The 26569-nt window shown below is 38.4% G+C and overlaps 1 protein-coding gene across 2 annotated transcripts; it reads right to left on the minus strand.

The window, feature by feature from the left end:
• Window positions 1-968: 968 nt before the first annotated feature.
• On the minus strand, window positions 969-25578 carry GOLPH3L (golgi phosphoprotein 3 like). Of its 2 annotated transcripts, XM_080647558.1 has the most exons (6): window positions 25377-25578; window positions 24796-24917; window positions 23203-23397; window positions 8058-8189; window positions 5697-5811; window positions 969-3449 (listed from the first exon to the last, which is right to left on the minus strand). In XM_080647558.1, exons 3-6 carry the CDS (start codon window positions 23383-23385, stop codon window positions 3022-3024), a joined length of 858 nt encoding a protein of 285 aa, XP_080503684.1. In that variant the 5' UTR covers window positions 23386-23397; window positions 24796-24917; window positions 25377-25578; the 3' UTR covers window positions 969-3021. The 2 variants fall into 2 exon arrangements, with proteins under 2 accessions (XP_080503684.1, XP_080503683.1); XM_080647557.1 differs by lacking the exon at window positions 24796-24917.
• Between the last annotated feature and the right edge of the window lie 991 nt (window positions 25579-26569).

Below are 26569 nucleotides of genomic sequence, written 5' to 3' on the forward strand. Positions count from 1 at the left end.
AATGAAAAGTTCTTTTAATACTTTTGATACCAGCTAAGATTGTTCTGCTTTCGAGCAATGTATTAAAACTATGATTGCTAAGGGAATGATTTAAATTACACTTTCATCCTTGGCATAGCTAAATTGTTGAACATTAGGAAGGGTGGAACTTAGAATAAAAGTAAAGCCAGAAAAAAAAAGTGGCATTTCACTAAAACTAGCAGTGTCTGGGGTATAGGATGTGCTCAGTAGTTCTATTTGTGACTGGGTGGGAGAAGGTGATACTTTAGATTGATTAGGAAAGACCTGAGAACTGAACTGTGACCTCCTGGTTCATAAGTCAGTGCTCAACCACTGACCATGCTGGTCAGGCACAGCATTATTTCTAAACTAGAACCCAAATGTTCAAAGTAAAATGGATAAATGATCACAAAAAATACTTATATAATGTTCAAAAGCAAAACCAATCTATTGTATTAAAAGTCAGGATTATGGCCCTAACCGGGTGGCTCAGTTGATTGGAGCGTTGTCCCGTACACCAAAAGGTTGGGGATTCAATCCCAGGGCCCCATGGGGCACTTCCATGCTGGAGGGCAACCGATTGATATATCTCTCTCACATGGATGCTTCTCTCTCTCCATCCCTTCCTCCCTTCCACTCTCTGTAAAAATCAATGGGTAAAAAATCCTAAGGTGAGGATTAACAAAAACAAACAAGAATTAATTATGGGAACAATGCTTTGTCTAAAGTCAAAATAACAGGGAAGTATAAACAATCCTAGTGACTACGTTTCTTATTGTTCCTTGTCCTGTAATCATTATTAAGAAGGGAGAGTAAGCTAATTATAAGCACAGTTATCCTTTCACATGTTAACTCTGTTGTAGTTACCTGTTATCTACATTTGGAACTTAAGACTTCCAGCTCTTAAATTCAGGTGTCATGAGCAAGTAGATATTAATAGGAAAGAACATACACATTCTCTTCATGGTAATAATGGTATATAGTTGGGTAACTTATTTTTATTAGGATGGAGACATTATTTGGACTTTACAACATTGGTTAGTGTTCAGGTTAGCCTTGATGTGCCCTGCCCCCCAGTCTATATATGTTACAATTATAATATTTGTGTATTCTAATTTTCTACACAGGATGAAACAGAGGTTGGTATCCTAGTGTAAAGGCCTTGTGTGGAAAGTTCTTATTTCCAGCTAAATTAACTGAAGTTGTAAAACTGCACAGAGAGACTAGAGAGCCAATATCTTTATTATACAGAAATGTGAAGGCCATATGCTTTAAGTGAGGTTTGCAGTGGACATTCTGCAGATTCAAGACATCCTCATTTTATTGTGATACAATATAAAAATAAACACGACCAAGAGTTGTGAGAAAGAACTCAACTTCCATGCCCCCCAATTAGCGGAAACTTTCCACAGGAAAACCTGGTTTCAACTCATGCCAAATTGTTCAAATGGAAAGAAAAACTAAGGCAGATAGAGACAACACATGGACTGGTTTTTTAATTTTTAGAGAGCCAGACTAAAGCTCTACTCCACCTCACATTGAGAATTTGTTTCATGTTAAAATTTATTTCTCTAGTTACCTAAGTGATAACTGAAGTGGAAAAAAGAAAGTTGAGTTGGGCAATTTTGGGGGTGTTAAACACGTTCAGAAAGGAGATGGAAGTTATGATTCATTTAATTATTTCTGATCAGGAAGATTTATTATCAGCTCTGAGTCGCCTGTTATTAGCCCTTTGGCAGCCTATTTCTCTGTAATGGTCAAGAGGCAGGACCCATTGCAAGTACCAGCATAATAAATGCTTGACATTAGCACAACTTGGTCCTCTATTCCCAAATACTGCACTTTATTTTATATCAGCGTGCTTTTGGGGGAAAAAAGGGCATGCTTTTGACATCAAACTGACCCTCCAAATAGGATTTTTCTTAATAAGCTTCTCTTTGTACTCACTACTAAACTGAAAAACATTTTAGAGATTTGATTAGAAAGATGGTTGTGTTGAAACAAGACTAATGACTAGGAAGGTATCCGTGGATTAAATATAAACAAAATTACTTCCAGAATGTTTAAATATAGAATTTATTAATTTATGCAGAAAGCAAAAAATAGGGAACAAAGAAACCTGAACTTTAGATATATTATCTAGATTCAGGATGCTGCTATTCAGCAATTGAAATTTACAACTTTCTCAGTTCAATCAGAGCAGAAAGGTTTAAAATTGTCTGGAGGAATCAGGATAGTCATGTGCTAAAGGATGGAAATTCTGATACCACTTCCTTCCCTTAGAAATTATAATGCTAATTGCATGAAGGAAGGAGTGAGGGATACATATTTTTTCACTTAGATTTCTGTCCAATGATGGAGTAGGATAATGCTAAGAATGAGGTTAGAATATATTTCTGGTTATAAGGCTATGAGAATCAGGTAATCAAATTTGGAATATTCTCATTAGGATATAACAAGAAAGTGAGAAAATCATTAACAGGAAATAAAGTCCCAGAGACCACCTACTCCAAAAACTAGTTTGTTTCCATTGACCCTTATTCAAAGAGGCAGTTATTTCAATAAGCTACATTACCTAGCAGAGCCTGAGAGACAAAGACTGAAAACATGTATTTTAGATAGAAAACAGACTTTAAAAAATGTAATAAATGGTTTGCTCTACATCTTATTCACAATCTGTGGCTGGAGAATAGCAAACACCACTTAGATAATCTTGCTTATCCAAAAGCACACTAGGTTGAAGTAAACTAAGAAATGAGAGAAAATGTTTATTGGGGATGTGTGGGCTCACCCCCAGTTTATTCACCTCTGGAGTGGAAGTATAGGGAGAAATAAAGTCTGCTTATAATGGTCAAGGTCTATGGAGAAGCCCTGAAGTTGCTTTCCCCAAATCACAAGTCTGATTCAAGAGAAGGAAAGAAAATGATGAAAAACATCTCATCAATCACACAAAACTCAGTGATAGTGTCTCTGATAGTCACCAGCCCAGCAGGGGAAAAAGGAGAAACCCACCTGCTGGCTTTAGGATTTATTGAAGGCTGCCAACACAGCCCAGATCATCTCTGTGGCACTGTGCTTTGTCCCTTCCACTTCAGGGTCCAGTTCTACTAGGTCCTTGGCTCGATTCATTGCCACATCATACTTGTCATCTGTCAGAGAGGAGAAGACATTTTCTAGTACGTCGGAGGAGTGGGCTAGCACCAGGAGTGCTAGTGTTCGCTTGTCCATACGCTGAGGGTCATTTACCCACCGCTCTAGAACACTATCTTGAAGTTTTTTCACTAGTCGCTGTTTCTCTGTTGTGTTGGTCACTGGATGAGTAGTCATATCAAACAGGAGGAAATTCTGCTTCTCCGTGGTTAGAATGCCCTTCTCTACTAGGTTCTTTGCAATTCTCTCTCTTACATTTCTCAGCTGGTATTGTAATTTGAAGGGGTTCCAGGTCTCGCCTATGGGAAAAGAAACAAAAACTTGGAAGAACACTAAAAACTAACCAGACCAAACAAGACATCTTTTAGAACATTCCACCCTTTAACAGCAGAATATACATTCTTCTCAAGTGCACATGGAGCATTCTCCAGGAGAAACCATATGCTAGGCCTTAATAAATTTAAAACAGCCTTAATAAATTTAAAAGGACTAAAAATATACAAAGTACTAGAGGCCCGGTGCACGAAATTCGTGCACGGGTGTGTGTGTGTGTGTGTGTGTGTGTGTGTGTGTGTGTGTGTGTGTGTCCCTCAGCCCAGCCTGCACCCTCTCCAACCTGGGACCCCTTGAGGGATGTCCAACTGCCCATTTAGGCCCGATCCCAGTGGGCCTAAACAGGTGGTCAGACATCCCGCTCACAACCCAGGACTGCTGGCTTCCAACTGTCCTCCCCTGCAGGCCTTGGCCCCCCCCCCCCCAACTAACCTCCCCTGCAGGCCTGGCCCCACCCAACTGCCCTCCCCTGCAGGCCTGGTCCCCCCCAACTGCCCTCCCCTGCAGGCCTGGTCCCCCCCAACTGCCCTCCCCTGCAGGCCTCGGTCCCCCCCAACTGCCCTCCCTTGCTGGCCTAGTCACCCCCAACTGCCCTCCTCTGCTGCCCTGGTCACCCCTAACTTCCCACAACTGCCCTCCCCTGCAGGTCATCTTGTGGCGGCCATCTTGTGTCCACATGGGGGCAGCCATCTTTGACCACATGGGGGCGGCCATGTTGTGTCTTGGTATGATGGTCAATTTGCATATTACTCCTTTATTAGACAGGATGCTATCAAACCACAATGGAATTAAATAAAAAATTATTAACAGAAGAAAATTTGGAAATTCAAAAATATATGGAAATTAAACAACATGATCTGAAATAACCAATGGGTCAAAGAAGAAGTCACAAGGGAAATTTTAAAAATACTCTGAGCCCTAACCAGTTTGGCTAAGTGGATAGAGCATCAGCCTGTGGACTGGAGGGTCCCAGGTTCGATTCTGGTCAAGGGCATGTACCTTGGTTGTGGGCACATCCCCAGTGGGAGGTGTGCAGGAGGCAGCTGATCGATGTTTCTCTCTCATTGATGTTTCTAACTCTCTATCCCTCTCCCTTCCTCTCTGTAAAAATCAATAAAATATATTAAAAAAAAATACTCTTGAGTTGAGTTAAAATGAAAACATAACATATCAAAACTTATGGGATGCACTTTAAAGCAGCGTCAAGAGGAAAGTTTACAACTCCAAGTGCTATTCTAGGAATGATGTCAAATCAATAATCTAATCTGCCTTAAGAAACTATTAAAAAAAGGGCACTAAACCCAAAGCAAGCAGAAGAAAGGAAATGGTATAGATTATAGTGGAAATAAACATAGAAAATAAAAACAATAGAGAAAATAAATCAAGAGTTGGTTTCTTGAAAAGAAAAATAAAACTGACAAGCCTAGACTGATCCAGGAAAAAAGAGAAGACTCAAATTACTACAATTAGGAATGAAAGAGGAGATATCACTATTGACCTTAAAGAAATAAAGAGGGTAATGAGGGGATACTATAAATAGAGAAAATTCTGACTAGATCAACAACAAGTAAATAGAGTGCATAACTTTATTTTGTTTTTTTAATATATTTTATTGATTTTTTACAGAGAGGAAGGGAGAGGGATAGAGAGTTAGAAACATCGATGAGAGAGAAACATCGATCAGCTGCCTCCTGCACACCCCCCACTGGGGATGTGCCCGCAACCAAGGTACATGCCCTTGACCGGAATCAAACCTGGGACCCTTCAGTCCGCAGGCCGACGCTCTATCCACTGAGCCAAACCGGTTTCGGCGAGAGTGCATAACTTTAAAACTTCCCACAAAGAAAAGTGTGGCCAACACGGCTTTACTGGTAATTCTACCAAATACTTAAAAAATAATGTAATCCTTCACAAATCTTTCCAAGAATCAGAAGAGGAGGGAATACTTCCTTAATCTATATGGTATTACTCTGATACCAAAACCAGACAAAGACATCACTAGAAAATTTCACACCAATATCCTAGGTATAAAATACTCAACAAAATACTAGCAAAGCAAATTCAGCAACATATAACAAAGACTGTATAACATGATCAGTGAACCACCTGTATCTTATTGAACCCCTTTAATTTCTGCACTTTTTTTCCTGATCTTAAGAGTAGGATAAAGATAACAAAGTGTGGGATTTCTGAATCATTTTGAGCCATCTTACCGGTGAGTAGCTCTATCCACGTCTGGACAGTTTCTGTGGGTTCAGTGGCTTTGATGTGTTTGAGAGTTTCATCCAGTAAAACGTCACCTGTTGGGCTGTCTGACTTCAGCAGTACCTTTTAGGAAAGAAGAAACAAGGGGCCCTGGTTCATTCAATTCATTCAAATTAAAATCATTCCGTATACCATATGTACATTATTGGTTAAATATTATAGAAAATGCAGAGCAGTATAATATACTGTCTCTGTTCTCAAGAAGTTGAAAAATTGCCCTAGCCGGTTTGGCTCAGTGGATAAAGCGTCTACCTGTAGACCAAAGGGTCCCGGGTTTGATTTCGGTACCTTGGTTGCAGGCTCCTCCCGGGCCTGGGCCCATGCCCTGGTCAGGGCTTATGCAGGAAGCAACCAAATGATGTGTCTCTCACATCGATATTTCTGTCTTTCCCTCTCTCTAAAAATCAATGGAAAAATATCCTCAGGTGAGGATTAAAAAAAAACAAAGTTGAAAAATCTAGTATGGGGAGATAGTGAGGAGACAAAAATAACATTTGATGAGGGCCCTAGTGACAAACTGGATATAAATAATGGAGAAAAGATTCAATAATGATTCTCTGAGTCTGGAAAACCTACTTGCAAAACAATCCATAAAAGTAGGAAAATCAGGAAAAGAAGCCAGTTTTGGGGAAAAGTTAAGTTTGGTTTTAACTAATATGAGAGAGCCAGTTGAAATGCCTAGCCAATAGATAAATATGTTCCTGGGGCTGACAAAAGAAGATAGGCCTGCCCGGCCAGTGTTGCTCAGTGGTGAACGTCAACCATGAACCAGGAGGTAGCAGTTCAATTCCCAGTCAGGGTACATGCCAGGGTTGTGGACTCAATCCCCAGTAGGGGGCCTGCAGGAGGCAGCTGATCAATGATGCGCCCTAGCTGGTTTTGCTCAGTGGATAGAGCTTTGGCCCTTGGACTCAAGGGTCCTAGGTTCAATTCTGGTCAAGGGCATGTACCTTGGTTGCAGTCCCCCGGCCCTGGTCGGGGTGTGTGCAGGAGGCAACCAATTGATGTGTGTCTCTCTCTCACATTGATGTTTCTATCTCTCCCTCTCCCTTCCACTCTCTCAATGGAAAAATATCTTCAGGTGAGGATTAACAATAAAAAAAGAGACATCAATGATGAGAGAGAATCATTGATCAGCTGCCTCCTGCACGCCCCACACTGGGGATTGAGCCCACAACCCAGGCATGTGCCCTTGACCAGAATCAAACCTGGGACCCTTTAGTCTGCAGGCCGAAGCTTTATCCACTGAGCCAAACTGGCTAGGGCTAAAAACATATTTAAAAAAATTTTTTTAAAAAGAAGTCTAGGATTTAGTAGTTAGTATATGGAAGTAATAGATGAAGCTGTAAAGGTAAATGATACCTTTAAAAGGATAGAAGTTACACAAAGGATTACAAACTGAGACTTAGATGTTAAGGAATGGAGAAGTAAAGGAAATAGGGTACAGCTAGAGAAGCAAGAGAATCTATATATATAAAAGCCTAATATGCAAAGTGTCCCCTCAGGAGTTTGACCAACCGGGAGTTTGATCGCTTGCTATGATGTGCGCTGACCTCTAGGGGGCAGCGCAGAATGAAGGAAGGCCTTGGCTGGCGGCTGGCAGCTGGCAGTCAGGAAAGGGAGGCCCCGGCCAGCAGTCAGCAGTCACTAGGGACCCTACCCGTGCAGAATTTCGTACACTGGGCCTCTAGTGTAAATAACAGAGGCCAAGAATGAAGAAAGTTTCAAGTAGGAGAAGGTGGTCTAAGTGTCAAATGCCACATATAGGTTAAAAGAGACAAAGACTGAAAAGAAGCTGGTGATACATAAGAATGCGGTTTCAGTGCTAAATGTTAAGTATGACAGTGAAAGTGTGAGTAGAAAAAAACAAAAGAAAATGGAGACAGGAATATGGCTAACATGCTGCAGAGGACTTGCAGTAATTGGAAGGAGAGGAATTGAACAATATCTGAGGATGACCAGAGTTTAGCAAAGACTGCACCTGACCCACATGTTTACAGTACTCCTATATAATACTCTCTTCCATGTTAGAGCTATAGCTATAAAGGGAGGAATAATCAACAGCACTCAAAATGTGATTTTCTGCATAAAAAAGAAAGACAAAAGTATGAACTTCTTGAAACTCTTTAGACTATGGATCCTTGGATTTCTCCCTCTGATATAGAATAATTAAACCTACCAGACAATGGGACAGCTGAGTCAGTGATATTTACCTTGTCTCACTACTCAAATCTTTCTATTCCTCCAAAATGGACCATTGGCACCTGCCCTTTCATAAACTCAGAGAATGTTCACAGAGGATGCTGTACCTTTCTGTCTAGTAGTCGCTTCTTACGCATGGTGGGGGGTTCCAGATAGATACGACCCCGCATGGCCAGCTCTATCAGGATGCCCCCTCGCAGGCCAGATGATATGCAGTCATTCCAGAAAGATGTGTAACCCTAGGAAAAGAGAAGAGAAAGAATGTTCTGAAAGAGATATGGACTTGCAGCAAGCACCCTAAGAATGGTATACTCTGTTGTGATTTGTTTCGGGTCATGTTACATGAACTCAAAGCAAGGTATACAATAAAGGAATCTCTCTTTAATTCCCTTAACCTACCCCCTCCCCAATTATGATTTTCTGTCTGACTTTTAAGTTCTTTGTGTATTTGGCTATTAGTTAATAATTGGCAAGTCAAACTTTAATTTCTGAGAAGAATTTTTAAAATCTGTTTCCATGACACTCTAAATTCAGCATAGGCTACAAATGAATTAAACAGAAAAATTTACAAACCATTTGAGTTTTTTACTCCTCCAAGATATGTATTAATAATACAAGCTATTTTGATGGGTGATATAGTTGAAATCCAGCTCTACCACTGACTAGTTAAGTTTCTTGGGTATGTGACTTAACCTTTCTCAAGTGATTATTTTATGTCCTTATCTGTAAAACAGGGACACTAATATTTATCTTTTTAAGTTTTCTGTGAGGAATAAATGAAATGTTATATACAAGAAAGAATTTATTACAGGGCCTGGCATATAGTAGGCACTTAAATGTTACTTCCCTTCCCTAGGTGCTATAGAGGATACAAAGACATGTACGAAATAGCCACTTGTCGTAATGAACTGAAAATCTAGCTGGAAAGACCATGCAAATTTCAGCAAAGTTCTGTGTTAATATAAAATTTAAATAAAAGCTCATTGTAAAAGCAAAAGAGATAGGCATAAATGACTGTTGTAAGTTTGGTTTAGATGATAGTTTTTCAAATTATAAGTCACTTTTAGGCTAGAGTAGCCAGGAACTTTAAGGGACCTGGGCAGTGGTTTGAAGAAAAGATTGAATTTGGCAGAGAGGGAGGGTTTTCCTCCAAATTCCCCCTATTCTTCAAGAGGGCATTTTAACTAAAGTGTCAAGGAAGGAGGTCTCAAATATGTTTAGAGGTCTAACTCAAGGATTTAAAGCAGGGGTCCTCAAACTACGGCCCGCGGGCCACAAGCGGCCCGCCGAGGACATTTATCCGGCCCGCTGGGTGCCACTGCCTGTCCTGCTTAGCAGCCGACTCGTCCTGGGCCCGCAGTGTGCATAGGAATTTGTTCATAGTTTTTTTTAAAACTATAGTCTGGCCCTCCAATGGTCTGAGGGACAGTGAACTGGCCCCCCGTTTAAAAAGTTTGAGGACCGAGAAATAATGAGATCAAGTTGGTTGGGGCAGGTTGGTTGATGCTTTGAACTTTTTATTGAAAGGCAGTATTGAATCTTGAAGGTTCTGAGCAAGGAATTATGATTAATGCAAGGAACACCCATCAGAGCTTTTTAACACTCTTTAGCTATCTTTGGTTATAGCATTACCTCTCACTGGAGAGAAGCTGGGTGAGATGTTGGCAGGGACAGTCTATCATGGCTTTAAAGCAACCCCAAAACTAATTACTAGTAATAGCAGTAAATAATTTTTTTATTAAACTTTAAAATTTTTCCTCATTATTGCTTTGGAAATTAAATACTCCACTTTTCTTTAGGAACATTATTCTTGACATTTTAACATGCAGCATAACAATTTAAAATTACTACAAGATCAGATTTATTTTTTAAATGAGTCAATATAGTAACCACTGTCCTAGTTGAGCAATATTTTATCTGTTTTTAACCTCACGAATTAGACATTATTAGCAGCATCATTACTTTATACAGGTAGCACTTGTTTAGATTTACTCAGATGCTTACCAATTTCCTTGCTCACCATTCCTTCTTGCATTTCAGACCTCCTTTCTGGTACCATTTTCCTTCTTCCTAAAGTAGAATTTCCTTAAGTGAAAGTCTGTTGGAGGCAAACTCTATTTTGTTTATCTGAAATGTCTGTATTTTACCATCATTCTTGAAAGACAGTTTCTCTGGACATAAAATTCTAACTTGATAGTTTTCTCTATCACATTAAAGATATGTCTTCCTCTTCCGGCTTCCATTGTGCAAGTGAGAGATCTATCATTTTTATTGCTTGTGGTTTCTTTGCGGGTGATTTGTCTTTTTCTTTGGTCCTTTAAGACCTTCTCTCTTGATGTTTTGCAGTTTGATTACAACATGACTGTGTGTGCATTTACTTATCTTATTTGGGATATGCTTCTTATATCTATAGGTTCATTTCTTCTTAAAAATTCTCAGTTTTTATCTCTAAGAATTTTGGCTTTCCTTTATTTTCTTTATAGGGACTTTCATCTTTCTTATCCTAGCTCCCCATGTCTTTTAACCTCTCTCTCTCTCTCTCTTTTTTAATATATTTTTATTGATTTCAGAGAGGAAGGGAGAGGGAGAGAGAGAAACATCAATGATGAGAGAGAATCATTCATCGGCTGCCTCCTGCACACCCCCTACTGGGGATGGAGCCCACAACCTGGGCATGTGCCCTTGACCAGAATCGAACCCAGGACCTTTCAGTCCACAGGCCGACGCTCTATCCACTGAGCCAAACCAGCTAGGGCTTAACCTCTCTTTTTATATTTTCCATTTCCTCAGTCTCCATACTACTTTCTGAAGAGTCATTTCATATCTAGCTTGCAATTTACTCTTGCCATTTGTATTTAATATGTTAAACTAACACTGAGATTTTGGTTTCAACTATTCTTCATTTCTAAAATTCTATGTAGTTATTTTTTACATTTGCCTGGTCATTTGTGATCATTTCTTGTTGTTGTACCTTTGATTGTTTTATTTCTTTAATAAATGTCACATATATTTTATTATCTGATCTGAAGTCCTTGAATGACCTATTATTTATTATTTCTCCTGATTCCTTCTCATGGGTATTTGATTATTTGTATGACTGATGATATTTGATTAAGAGATCCATATTAATATTTTTGTGAAACTGCAAGATTGTGGAGAGCTAAATTGAGGATGTCTTCCTCCAGAGAGGAAGATCTGCATTTGCTTCTGCTGAGAGTTGGGCATGGGAGGTTTGAGGGAATGCCCCACAACTGGGACCACAGTTATATTTAGCTTCCTGCTTATATCTTAACCCCAAGATTTATTTCTGACCACCAAATTCCTGAATCTCTAAACTGATTTGGCAAGTTGCCTCAGGGAAAATTAGTTTATTGCTTACCTCTAGTATTTAAAAATTCTTTTTTTCTTTGGCGGGGGGGAGGGCTGAAGATTTCCTTTACTTTCTATTACACGTTTGAAATTAAGTTTACTCAAGACTTAATATCTGACCCCTATACTGACAGAGGTAGGGGTTTTCCAATTCCATTATTCCCCTAGCCAGGATGATGTTTAAGCTCAAATCTAATTATATAACTCCCTTCCCCTCTGCTTAAAAATCTTTCAAATACTGCCCTGGCCGGCTTGGCTCAGTGGATAGAGCGTCAGTCTGCGGACCGAAGGGTCCCAGGTTCGATTCCGGCCAAGGGCACATGCCTGGGTTGCGGGCTCGATCCCCAGTGGGGGGCGTGCAGGAGGCAGCCGATCGATGATTCTCTCTCATCATTGATATTTCTATCTCTCTCTCCTTCTCCCTTCCTCTCTGAAATCAATAAAGAAATATATTTAAAAAAAAAATCTTTCAAATACTCCTCTCAGTCAAGTCCAAACTCCTTGATATAGTAAAACCTCACTATAATGGACTAATTCAGGCAAGGGTGTGTCCCTTAAAGTTGAAAGTCCATTATTAATAAAGTAGGTTTTCTGAACGCCTATGTTAAAAAATTGACACATTAGTTAACTTGTTTTCACGTATGTACACACATTTGGGTAATTAAATTAAGTATGTATGAAAAGTTTAGTTTCACAGAGAAGTTTTCTATATGTATTACAGTAATTTTAAATTTATACTGAATAGGTCTAGCAAATATGTGCATTTGCCAGACACCGTGGGTAAATAAATGCACAGGGCTGGGAGGAGGCTCAGCATACGTGGGAACATTGACTGGCTCCTTAAATCTGCTGCAGAAAGTCATGCCACAAGATCACAGAACCAGTTAGCCTTTCGATGTAGTGTGATCACATGCTAGTCATTCAACATACACTGTTTATAAGCAGTGACTCTTGGATTTAAACATGTAGACTATAGTTGTAGATATATAATATTTATGTCAGCAAAATTATTACAGTGTTTTTTCTAACATATGGCCTATTCACTGAAGTTTGTTAAAAGTAACAGTGAATTAATAACAAAAAATAACCTGTTAATGATGAGCAAATCTTGGTTAAAAGCATTTTAATATATTTTTTTTTATTGATATTTTTTACAGAGAGGAAGGGAGAGGGATAGAGAGCTAGAAACATCGATGAGAGAGAAACATCGATCAGCTGCCTCCTGCACACCTCCCAATGGGGATGTGCCCGCAACCAAGGTACATGCCCTCAACCGGAATCGAACCTGGGACCCTTCAGTCCGCAGGCCGACGCTCTATCCACTGAGCCAAACCGGTTTCGGCGGTTAAAAGCATTTTAAAATTAACAGGGTGGCACTTTTCACAGGACATACAGATTGAAGTCTTCTCCATTAAATCCGAAGTCTGTTAAATCAAGGTCCACAAAATCTAGGGTTTACTGTATAGCACTCAAACCAGGAGGCTACTTACTATTCTCTTTCTGGCCTCTTTCCCCTAGAACACCATGCTCTAGCTTTCCAAAACTATTTTAAGTACTCTTAATGCATCATTTTTGCCTACTGGCCTTTGCACACAGAAAGCTGTTTTTTTAATTAATTTATTTATTTTAAAATATATTTTATTGATTTTTTACAGAGAGGAAGGGAGAGGGATAGAGTTAGAAACATCAATGAGAGAGAAACATCAGCTGCCTCCTGCATACTCCCTACCAGGGATGTGCCCGCAACCAAGGTACATGCCCTTGATCGGAACCAAACCTGGGACCCTTGAGTCCGTAGACCGACGCTCTATCCACTGAGCCAAACCAGTTAGGGAAGTTGTTGTTTTTTAAAAAATATATTTTTATTGATTTTAGAGAGGAAAAGAGAGGGAAAAAGAGACAGAAACATCAATGATAGAGAATCATTGATCGCTGCCTCCTGCACGCCCCCTACTAAGGATAGAGCCGGCAACCTGGGCATGTGCCCTTGACCGGAATTGAACCTAGGACCCTTCAGTCTGCTGGCTGACGCTCTATCCATGGAGCCAAACCAGCTAGGGCATAATTTTTTTTAAAAAATTTTTTATTGATTTCAGAGAGAGAGAGAGAGAGGAATATCAATGATGAGAGAGAATCGTTGATTGGCTGCCTCCTGCATGCCCTACAGTGAGGATCGAGCCCGCAACCTGGGCATGTGCAACCTGAGCATGTGCCCTGACCAGGAATTGAACCATGACCTCCTGGTTCATAGGTTAACGCCCAACCACTGAGCCACACTGGCTAGGCCACACACAAAGTTGTCTAGAAGAACCAATACTTTCTTTCTCCTACTCCTTGTTCTTAAGGATTGAGTACAGGATTCACATCTTCCTTGTAACCTTCTCTCACATTGTCTTTCCCTCTACTCCACCATCTGGGTAGGTACCTCACCTGGGTGTGCCTAAGTATATATACTTCTCCCCTATCATTTAGTATATCACATTGCAATAAACAGTTTGCCCTCAGAAGACTATAAATTCCTTAAGGAGAGAGTATCTGATTGACACATAGTATTTCTCTATAAATGTTTCTTGAAATATGTTTCAAAAATTTTATGATTAAAATATGTTAACCTGGTAAAAGCTCAGCTTGAACCATAAACATCCCTAGATATATCCAAATTTCCTGAGGGCCTGATTCTAGACTCAAAGCTGGGATTACTTCCCTCCACTGCCTGCCTCCTGGCTACTTCAAGTGTTATATTTGTAACTCCTCTTTAAGGACAAAGTAAGTTTTTTTTAAGGTTAATACTTGGTTTTATACAATTTAGTAGCCTAATTAAGGTTAAACTATAACTTATGTCAGAATAAGTAATTTACTTAGGTCATAACTTTACCAGTATATCCTGGTGACTATAAATTTCAACAGGTGTGCAAACATTTCAGCTGGTATGAAAGCAATTAGAGGAAAGTTTTCCTTTGTTTTCTTTTTCTTCCAAACTATATACCTTCTGTTTCAGTGACAGTGATGTCAGATTGTCAACAGAACTGTGAGAAGCATAGTAAATAAAGAAACATAGAGACCAGAATGTAGAAACTGTATGTTTTTGAATACTACCCTTTCTCATCCTAGCAGCTCATAACACGCGAAACTCTTAAAATGAGTTTTTAAACTTTCTTTTTATTAAGTCATATACCATCATGGAAAAAAGTATAAAAGTACACATGTATAGTTTTAAAAAATAATTATAATTCTAAGGTCCATTTCCCTCTAAATATATGTAGCTGCCTCAGTGAATTCTCAGTCTACAATAAAGATTCTGTGTTAAAGGGCCACTGCTTTAGTATGTAGGATGATCTAGCACATACATGCTAAAGTTTACCATTTAATCATTAAATTTAATTATCTCAAATACATGAGGGAAAAGAGAGAAAAGTTCTCTCTTTTCCCCCCTTCCTCTCTCTAGAATAAAAATAGAAAAAAAGAAGAAATATTCATTTATGTATTGGTTGAACAAATTCCTAGAAGAAATTTTTGAATCAAAGATTATATATATTTAAATTTTTGATAATGTCATTTTGCTCTTGTGAAAGGCTGGGCAATGAGTTTTCAATAAATTCTGTCAATACCTTATGATGAATTTCCACCTAGTCAAGTATTCCTTATTCAAACTTCCTTGAAGATACACCTTAAACAACTCTGGCCCTAGTCGGTTTGGCTCAGTAGATAGAGCATCAGCCTGCAGACTGAAAGGTCTCAAGTTAGATTCCAGTTAAGGGCATATATATACCTTGCCAACCAATCGATGTATCTCTCTCATGTTGATGTTTCTCTCTCTCTGTCTCTCCCCTCCTTTCCACTCTCTCTGAAAATAAAAAGGGTGAATTTAAAAACAAACAAACAAAAAACCCCCAACAACTCTGAAGGTTAAAAATTTTAAAGTTGCCTGCTTGGTGTAAAATGCAAAGGAACTTAAAGCATTATTTTTTTTTAAAATATATTTTATTGATTTTTTTACAGAGAGGAAGGGAGAAAGATAGAGAGTCAGAAACATCGATGAGAGAGAAACATCGATCAGCTGCCTCCTGCACACCCCCCACTGGGGATGTGCCCGCAACCAAGGTACATGCCCTTGACCGGAATCGAACCCGGGACCCTTCAGTCCGCAGGTCGACGCTCTATCCACTGAGCCAAACCGGTCAGGGCTTAAAGCATCATTTTTAATGCTTATAAGGAGTTTTTAAAAATAATGTTAGAAAATCCTTATGATAAAGTGAAAAATAGCCAAATAAATAATTGTGTATTCAAGGTTACTGCAATTATGTAAAATACTTTTAAAAATGGTTTTCTAGCCCTAACCAGTTTGGCTCAGTGGATAGAGCGTCAGCCTGCAGACTGAAAGGTCCCAGGTTCAGTTCCGGTCAAGGGCATGTACCTTGGTTGCGGGCACATCCCCAGTAGGAGGTGTGCAGGAGGCAGCTGATCGAAGTTTCTCTCTCATAGATGTTTCTAACTCTCTATCCCTCTCCCTTCCTCTCTGTAAAATATCAATAAAATATATTAAAAAAATGGTTTTCTAATTTTTAAAATGGTTTTCAATTTTTCCCCAAGGAAAAAAAAATCTCAGAAAAAAATCCTTCCCTCCCCCCAAATCTGAAGTTTCCACATTAAATTACTTAATTTTCCATGAGAGAAGGAATCTTATGTGTCTTCTAGAAGCTTTTTCTATATGGTATGCTCACACCTCAGAAGAGCAAAACTAGGTAAATGCAGGTACATTTTTTATTTTCAAATAGCTTTTCCCCCCTCCCTCATTAAATAGTATACATATACTTTAGAAATTTGAAAAGAAAAAATAAAAAAATAAAAATTACTCATAAATTCCATCATTCTATTATCATTTGGGTGTGTATAAAATCATATTTTTCTTTATACATATAATACACATATCTTCTCTCCTAAGCCACTAATTTTCCCATCTCTTTCTTCTTCCCCAACCTCAATTCTGGGGCTTTTCTTTATAGAACAGCAGTGTGTGAAAATTATGGAATGGAATGTACGCATACGTTATAAACTTTCATAGTGGAGAATAGAGGTAAAAGGAGCACACCGGCACTGGGCAATATAATTTTGTTTTAAATCCTCACCCAAGGATAATTTTTCCATTGATTTTTATAGAGTGGAAAGGAGGGGAGGAGGGAGTAAGGGAAATATGGATGTGAGAGAGACACTTTGATTGGTTGCCTCTGGAATGTGCCCCAACCGAGGAGGGAATCAAACCTGACTTCCAGAGCTACCATATTCAAATGTCCAGTTTTCAACCAAAAAACAGTTTTGAACACTCTTAAGTTATACAAACAACATATAAAGGAGACATAATCTCAATTCCAGGTATTTCAGAAGAGAACAGTATACATTAGGGGGTTGGAAGGTATAGGGAAAGGCAGGTTCTCAATGAAATAGTTTAAACTATATTTTCCTATTGTTAGAATAGGGCTTTGGTCTTTCAGTTTATTTCCTTTTGTACCAATAGTAAATAATTCTTTGGGATTATATGACTGGATATAATACAAACACAATAGAAGTTATTTTTTAACAGTCTGTTAATAAAAACCACAAAACTTGGCAAACCAGTCCTGATACACTTCCCTATTCACACTTGTCAGCAATAGCTACTAACAAGAGATTTATTGTTCATTTTGTTCAATCAGGAAACTAAAAGGTCAGGTACTGGTCTAAATTAAACTTTTAATCTTAAGAAAATGTTTTAGGACTGAGCAACTTTCGAAGAGTAGCATTTTTTCCATCTATAGCCATTCACTGACAAGTTATGTACTGACTTAGTGATTTTTAAAAAATTTCTTGACTAGTTCACTGAAAATTTTCTTTACCAACTTAGAAAAGCTTGAATTTCTAGTCTCCCATTGCTAATAAATTACGAGTGAATTATAACCAATGGAAAATCATTAGTAGTTTGAAAAAGCTTAGCATTAACATGTTTTATAATTAAGATAAAAGTGTTATCCAGTCTACTTTATTGTTTTTCTATATGTATGAATAGTGGCACTGTTGATAATGATAACTCCTGAATGTCCATTAGCCAGTAGAATGAGTGAATGGTGGTATAGTCAGATAACGAAATACTATATTGCAGTGAACTGGATTAAATTATATGCAGCAACATGGATGAATCTCAAACATCATACTGAACAAAAACATATATAAAGTATTAACCCAATAATATGAATTTTAAAAGGAGGCAAAACTAAAATACTTTGTTCAGGGATATATACTGTATACATGTGCAACTACAGGGAGGAAGGGCAGCAGGTGATTAGATAAGTGCACAGGAGGATGCTTCTAGGATGCTGATTATACTCTACTGGTGGTGGTTACATGAATATTTGCTTTAAAATTACTTGTTAAGCCCAGCCGATGTGGCTCAGTGGTTGAGCACTGACCCATGAACCAAGAGGTCACTGGTTTGACTCCTGGTCAGGGCATATGCCCAGGTTGTGGGCTAGATCCCTGGTGGGAGAAGTGCAGAAGGCAGCTAATTGATTCTTCTCTCTCATTGATCTTTCTATCTCTCTATCCCTCTCCCTTCAAAAATCAATAACAACATAAAAAATTACTTGTTAAATTGTACATAAGTGCTATACACTTTTCTAGATATGCTATATTTCACAATTTTAGAAAAGTTAAACAATAAAACACAGAGCTGCGTGTCTAATTCTGTTTGGTATTTAAAATTTCAAAAATCTGAATTTATTTAAAAGAGATAGGATGCTTTCAAATATGGGCAATTATTCTAGTTGCAAATCACTGAAATTATCACAAACATCCCACTTATGTACTTTTTTCCTACAACCTATCTCTCTCCACAGACTCTTTTTTTTAAAAATATATTTTTACTAGTGACCTGGTGCACAGATTCGTGCACATTAAAAGGAAATTAATTAGAAGGTGGCTGGCAGGCCAGGACTGGGTGGGATGGGCCGGGCACACCCTGGAGCCAACCTCCCACAGTCCCTCCCGGGCATCTGCAGAGTAAGCAGGGTCCCTCCAGTAGGTGGGGTCCCTCGGCCTGGCCTGCAAGGATCAGGCTGAAACCAGCTCTCTGACATCCCCCGAGGGGTCCCGGAGTGCGAGAGGGCATTCTGCAAAGTTGCTGTTGTACAGGGTGTGGAATGCAAAAGCAAGTGTGCAGTAAACCAGATTTGGGGCCGACATTGCCCCAGCAACAATATAACCCACGGCTGAAGGTGGAATTGCACGGCCCCACAAGGAATCGGGCTCCCTCCTCTCTGGTTTCAGGTGCATCACCGGTGAACCATTGCTGCCAAGTCACTGCAGCTTGGCAGCTCTGTGTTGAGTGTCTGCCCCCTGGTGGTCAATGCACTTCATAGCGACCAGTTGGATGGTCGAACACGTAGCATATTAGCCATATATATATATATATATATATATATATATATATATATATATATATATATATATGTTGATTTCAGAGAGGAAGGGAGAGGGAGAGAGAAATAGAAACATCAATGATGAGAGAGAATCATTGATCAGCTGCCTTCTGCACACCCCCTACTGGGGATTGAGCCCACAACCCAGGCATGATGAAAAGCTTTTATGTCCCAGTGCATAGTAAGTATTCAATAAATGGCAATACTAGGAGAAAGCTTTGCAAAACAGGAAAGAGGGTTAAAAAAATATTATCCACGAAGTAAAAATATTACCATCAAGTCAAAAGCATTAATAGGCTCACTCCTCTTACAGGTAATTTAGTAATAAAGATTCTCATAAAGGGAAGTTTTAAATATACTAGCAATTTAATTAAACCATTAGTTGTCCATGAGTCAATAATATCTATAGCAAAATTCTTATCACAGGTTATAACAGGAAATAAATCTATTTTATTTTAGTCAGGCTGGGATTCACATTTAATTTTCTCAGTTGAGGTCAGTGTTATTGAACTGAGATAACATCTAATTTTAAGTGTACTTGAAAGGTTAGATTCTTCAACATATATTTAAATTTCCTGATTATTTTCATAAGACAATGAAGCTTAATATTTTAAAACCAGTCTGTGGCCACTACTCCTCAGAAGAATCTGAAGAAAGGAATGACAGTAATATTTGAAAAGCAATTTGACTATATGGCCTACTCTCATTCCTTTCTAGGCCTACAATTCTTGAAGTATTAATCTCTTTGTATTATCTTCCACTTACATGCTTTTGGAAGAAATAATTTTTCAAAATTATAGTATTGATTTATAAACAGAGAGTCTTATGGAAATCTTCAGCAAAAGTTAATTTTGGGACTTTGGAATACAAAGTTTAACATTTAGGATTTTTCTTTGACATGTCACAAACTCAAACCATGTAAAACAAGAAATAATACATAGTAAAACATAAACTCAGAAACAAAATAGAGCAAAAATATCACTAAGTCCTCAATTTGGACACAACAATGAAATGAGCTTTGCTCTTTTGCTTAAAGGAAAGAGTCTAAATGTCTCTGCCTAGAACTAAAAATCTTCCATACACTGAATCTAGTATGTCAATTTTGATTCTCATTGTTCTCCAAGAACAGAGCCTACTTCAGTCATACTGGTTACTCAGTTATCTCCAAACGCATCAAGTTCATGATACCTTTGCTTACTCAGGTTCCCCTCATCCACAATATATTCCCTTCTCTCCATTTCTATTAATCTTACCCATTCTTAAAGGCCCAGCTTGTTTTACTCCCTTCTATTCTTCCCCAGATTATTCCAACACATGATGATCTCTCTTCCCTTCAACTCCCTCGGCTCTTATTGTTCTAACATGGAAAGACTTGCTGTTTTTCTTTAAAAATCTTTTGAATTGTGAAATATAATGCACACACAGGAGAGTACACAAAAAGATAACAATGAATTATCCCTAAGTCAATATCCATGAAATATCCCACAAGTACAGACACAGCAAACTGCTAGTACTCAGAAAACCCCTTCATTCGCTTTTCTAATGACTAAAACCTCCTCTCCCCTCCCACAAAAATGTAACCACTCTCCTAACAACTATGGTAACCCCTTCCTGCTGTTCTTTATAGTTTTATCATCTCTAACATGCAACCCCAAATACTATAGTTTTTTGAATTTTATATATATAGATTCATATAGTATGTGATCTTTTGTGTTTGGATTCCTTTACTGAACATTATATGAGAATTATACGTAACAATGTTCATTTTCATTCTAAAAATACACTAATTTATTTAATATATTTTTATTGATTTCAGAGAAGAAGGGAGAGGGAGAGAGATAGAAACATCAATGATGAAAGAGAATCATTGATCAGCTGCCTCCTGCATACCCCACACTGGGGACTGAGCCTGCAACCCAGGCATGTGCCCTTGACTGGGATCGAACCTGGGACCCTTCATTCTTCAGGGTCTATCCACTGAGCAAAACTAGCTAGAGGTATACTTACACTTATTTAAATAAACTAGAGGCCCGATGCACGAAGATTTGTGCAAGAATGGGCCTTCCTTCCCCTGGCTGCTGGCACGGCCTTTGCTCCAGCCCAGAGCCACCTTTCTGCCTTCCCACACTGCCCAGAGGCCCAGAGCAGCTGGGGCGGTGCCTGTGTATTCAAATTAATCCACCAGCTTAGTTGGGTTAATTTGCATACCCACTCCTGATTGGCTGGTGTGTGTCATGAAGGTACAGTCAATTTGCATCTTTCTCTTTTATTAGTGTAGATACACTAATTTTTATCCATTTTACTGTTGATGATCCTTTGGGTTAACTTTTATCTCCAGTTAGAATACAAATTTCTTGGAGGCAGGGAACATTTATGCTATTTTTTTTTTTTTAAATATATTTTATTGATTTTTTACAGAGAGGAAGGGAGAGGGATAGAGAGCTAGAAACATCGATGAGAGAGAAACATCGACCAGCTGCCTCCTGCACACCCCCTACTGGGGATATGCCCGCAACCAAGGTACATGCCCTTGACCGGAATCGAACCCGGGACCTCTCAGTCCGCAGGCCGACGCTCTATCCACTTAGCCAAACCGGTCAGGGCTTTATGCTATTTTTTAAAAAAATATATTTTATTGATATTTTACAGAGAGGAAGGGAGAGGGATAGAGAGTTAGAAACATCAATGAGAGAGAAACATCGATCAGCTGCCTCCTGCACACCTCCCACTGGGGATGTGCCCGCAACCAAGGTACGTGCCCTTGATCGGAATCGAACCTGGGACCTCTCAGTCCGCAGGCTGACGCTCTATCCACTGAGCCAAACCGGTTTTGGCCATTTATGCTATTTTATATTTTCTTTAGTATTTGCATAACACTAAGCACATAATGGGTGTCCCCAATCACACTAAATATTGATTAAATAAATCTACTTTGGGAAATGAGAAGAAAATGAGTAGAGCTGGAAATCAATGTAACATTTTTTATTTTATTTTTTATTTTTATATATTTCTTTATTGATTTCAGAGAGGAAGGGAGAAGGAGAGAGAGATAGAAACATCAATGATGACAGAGAATCATCGATCAGCTGCCTCCTGCACACTCCCACTGGGGATTGAGCCCGCAATTCAGGCATGTGCCCTAGGCCGAAATTGAACCTGGGACCCTTCAGTCAGCAGGCCGATGCTCTATCTACCTAGCCAAGCTGGCTAGGGCTTAATGTATTTTTAGAGATAGTTATGCAACTAGCATTTTGGAAAACTACTACTACTACTTTAACATATCCAAAGGTTTGACCTCTTCTGTTTATTTGCACCTAATGATTTATCCTTTTTTAGTCTTCTTGAGACAATTGAAAGCTAAAAACTTAATTTAGCATATTCAAAAATGAAATTAGAACAATTAGAAAGGTAATTAATTTTTATTATGCCCATCTTTGTATAGTATCTCATCAATATGTTGAGTACCCACTATGATTATAACTCTAAATGAGCTCCTTTATTTTTTTAATTCTACTTCCCTAAGTTTATATCAACTATTATAAATTTAGACAAACGAAGACAAGTCCAGAGGCAGTTTCTCTATAGGACAAAAGCAAAAATCCAATATGTAGGGTCAGCAGGAAATTAATAATTTCTATTCAAAACTAAAACAAAATAGCTTCTTAGTTCTAATATGCTCTGCTTCTACAGTCAGTGAATGTTTCCTCTGCACTTATATAAACATTTCAGAACAGTATTTAAACCAACTAATCTTCAGACCTACTCTGACATTCTTTTAGCGAGTCAGTTTTGCTTTTTCATTTATTTGACCTTTTTTTAAAATCCTCACCTGAGGGCATATACACACACACACACACACACCTTAGGTAGAAAGGAAGGGAGAATTAACCTTAGGTAGAAAGGAAGGGAGAAAGAGAGAGGCAGAAAAAGAGAGAGAGAGAAACATCAAAGTGAGAGAGAAACATCAGTAGCTTCCGCAGGAGCCCCTGCTGGGGATCAAACCCAAAACCCAGGTATGTGCCCTGACCAGAATCGAACCTGCAACCTTTTGGTGCAGGGGACAATGCTCCAACCAACTGAGCCACCGGGCCAGGGCTGGGCCTTCTTTCTTAATTTAGTAAGAGGATATTTCAGTATCACTATCCCTTGGGAAACTGTAAGTACAAAAACTTTACACTGTGTTATATCTTCTCTTGTATCCTCTAAAATTTTGGAATAATTTTGTAATTAAATTACACTTCAAGTAAGTGCTCTTCTGGATTTTACCCTCCAAGTATCAGTTTTACCCTCCAAAATTCCTCATTCCCCACTAAGATGTCCACAGCATAATTCTAAGGCCAACGTAACATTAATACAAATATTCTATTCTATTACTTCCTAAAAACATTTCAGTAATTGAGCCTTTGGAATGGCCCAGCCGATCCAACTACAGTACCTCTTTATCTTTTAGTCCCAGGAGCAATACTTCTTCCATAAGGGTGAGGCGAATATCCTTAGAGTCTCCAGAGTCTTCATTGTCTGAACTCCTTTCTTGATTAGTATCTTCCTCACTTTCTACCTTCTTTTCAGAGTTCTTGCCTACTTCCATACGACGGGCACGGTGAGTTAAAGTGGTCATTCTGAACTGTTTCTGGAAGGGTGGTAAAAAATATTTATAGTGTGTTTATGTAAATAAACACATATAAATACTCATACATGCATACCAAAATGTATATGAATAAGAAATATTTATAACTTAGAGAAAGAAAGGAAAGAGTAATGACCAGAAAAATTAAGTGGGTAACATAATTCAATATCTTCCAAAGTACCTAACTTAAATACACAGAAGGCACTGGCAAGAAATCAAATCAGTAATTTTAAAGACCAGTAGAAATAATCATCTTTTAAACCTGTTGATTTCTGGTGCATAATCTATAACCTAGGAGTGACTGTCTATCATTGTGACTCCTCTTTCACGAAATGGATCCTCCCCAAGTTAAATAATATGGGACAGCAAAAAATTGTGAGCATTCAGTCCAAATATGCATATGATAATTTATATAGAACCTCTATAAACATCCAGTGGCACATTATAAAACATACACAAAAATTATAAAGTAAAAAATTAAAGAAAAACTAAATAGAAATAGATGTTCTAATATTTTCTTCCCAAACACTAATGACTCAGTTCATGAACTCACTTAGGAGATCACTACTTTAGAGAATAACACTCAGAAGATCATGTGTGGTCATTCCAGAAAACTTCATCTCTATCCATCTTGTAAACAAAACAGCTACAAACAAACAAAAATACTGGCAAGAGAATGTTAAAAGATTAGCAAATTCCTTTAAAAAAAATCAAAGCACATGCCCTTTTATACCAAGCACTATATTTATTTTAAAATCTAGTCAAGAGAAATTGCACTGTCATCTGTGATCAAGTTTAAGTTAGCTCACTTTGAGATTAAACCTAAATGCCAGTTACTAAGATGATATACAATAAATATTTTTTATCAGCAATTGTTTAAAAGAATATATTTTGCAACATCAAAAGAATGCATTCAAGCCCTGGCCAGTGTGGCTTAAGTTGGTTGGAGTGTCCTCCTATGCACAGAAAGGTTGCAGGTTCCATCCCCGTTGGGGATGCTTAAAGAAGACCATTGATGTTTCTCTCTTTCTCTCTCTTCCTTCCCCCTCTCTCTGAAATCAGTAAAACATATCCTTGAGAGAGGATTAAAAAAAAAGAAAGAAAAAAGAATGCATTCAGGAACCTCTGCGACTGAATCCCATTCTATCTTTTCTCGATTATTTCCCATTACTTCCAATTCCATACTGTGAACAAACCATTTCTCAAACATTGCCAGGTCTTTTCACCTCTGATCCTCTGTACAAGTTGGAGTTCACTCTCTTTCCCCCTACTCTTTATATTCTACTCATTCTTAAAAGGCCTATTGAGGCTTAAGTGAGTCTCCTCCATTACCCATGTCCCATAGTCAGAATTGGTCTCTCCCTCAGCTGTACTTTCAAAACTTTATTTATACTTACTTACTTTAAAGTATTTATTATAGTCTGGCTGTCTCTCAACTGTAAACTTCTTGAGGGCAGAGATATTGTCTTCTTAGGTTTTTTTTATTCTCCATAGCAACTAGCACAAGGTCTTTAACGTTGTAACTGCTCAATAAATATATACTGATTAAAATGAATACTCAGAAATGCATGTGAACATTTAAAATAGAAATACAAATTAAGTGACTTACAAAAGACTCTTTGTACAGGACTATATTTCAAATATAATTCTTGGTAGGAGGTGGAAAGAAGAGTGAAGGACGAAGAGAACCATGAAATAAATAAAATGCTTAAGGGCATTAACCTTATCTGCCACTGTGAATAGGGCTTATTTCCTAACCCAGTCCAAGAAACTTTAAATCTTGGGGGGCGGGGGGGGGGAGTGATTTTTTTTTGAGAAATGAATCTCCCCTCCCCCTGGACATTTACTAGTTAAAAATCCTGTTTTTAAAAAAAGGCAAAAAATTTAAATAAATCAAAACCACCCTTTCCCCATAAAATAAAAAATTTGGAGGGTTTTTTTTTTTTTTTGACGTTACGAAATGCATTTCCCCGGTTGCTTACCTGACGTTACTCCTGGGTTACGGCCCGAGGGAGGCTGCAGCTTGCACTCTACTTTAGGAAAACCCCTGTCCTCCACCCCAACCCCCTACCCTTGTCCTAGTAGGTGAAAAACTTCCCAGCCAAGGAAAGAGCACAAACTTCCTGCTCCTTCACTGCAGAAAAGGAATAACACATCAGCTTCCTCAGGATCACTAGGCAACCTACCTTGGTGTTTCTTCATTGGACCAATCAGAAACCGCCATGGTTAAGTCCAGCCAATCGGAGTTTACGAGGGGTGGCTCTCGCCCCCACCCCGCCACCCCGCTATTGTGTTGCGATCCAGACAAACATCACTAAAAGGAGGCAGGTTTGGGCTCAACCTGACAGCTGGTCAATCCAATGAAGGAACCTCGGTAGAATAGAGGAGAGGCCTGAACTCCCAAACGCAATCGAACCGGCCAATCCAAATGTTAAGTAAGCTAGCTCCAGCTGCCGAGGGACAGAGGTTTCTGTTGGTCAATCTCAGTGTAACAGTGTATACTAGCATAATGAAGTGAGATGTGTTGGGATACAATAAAGCTAATAATAAATAAACATTTAAAAATTGGTTGTTTGACAATTAGCTTATTCTTAATTATCCTGTTCCAGAAAAGCCTGATGTGACTCAGTCTGTGGACCTTTATTTGGTTTACATTAAACAGGATGGGTACATTTCTACCATCTACATACATGCCAACATTCGCTATTTAACGCTTGTTACTGTAAACCTATGAATAATGTATGTTTTTAGAATATGTCTGCTGAAACCGCAAGAGGCAAGCAGACCAAGTTTTAAGTCTTCTGTTTCTAAAGCAAAGGAAATGGTCAAGGCTGGAACCATGTCACAGTGTCTTTCACACCACCACTCAAAAATTCTAGAAAGTGTGCTCAACTCTTGCAAAGTAATATCTACCAAAATGATCTCGAAATTAGTGCCTAAACATTTTCTGCTAATTATATAAAAATTGGAAGCCATGAAAGAGTATAGATGCTTAACAATATTTTATTTATGCTCTGCAAAATGCCAGACTTTTAAAATCAGTTATCATTTTATCTTATAGTAAAATTTTTTTTAAAAAAAGGTAAAGCACCAATATTCAATTATACATTATATATTATCATGTTAATACACTATATCAAAGTACTGAAGAGCATTGTTTTAATAACAAAACCAG

The sequence above is a fragment of the Plecotus auritus genome, assembly GCF_963455305.1.
Source record: "Plecotus auritus genome assembly, chromosome: 12".
Taxonomy (NCBI): domain Eukaryota; kingdom Metazoa; phylum Chordata; class Mammalia; order Chiroptera; family Vespertilionidae; genus Plecotus; species Plecotus auritus.

Excerpts from the sequence above, each read along its gene's own strand:
- GOLPH3L (XM_080647557.1), bottom strand. The coding sequence starts at position 23,385 with ATGACCACTTTAACTCACCGTGCCCGTCGTATGGAAGTAGGCAAGAAC. Across the intron at positions 8,190-23,202 it reads TGGGACTAAAAGATAAAGAG|GGTTACACATCTTTCTGGAA; the intron begins GTACTGTAGTTG and ends CTCTTTTCCTAG. Across the intron at positions 5,812-8,057 it reads AGCGACTACTAGACAGAAAG|GTACTGCTGAAGTCAGACAG; the intron begins GTACAGCATCCT and ends CTTTCCTAAAAG.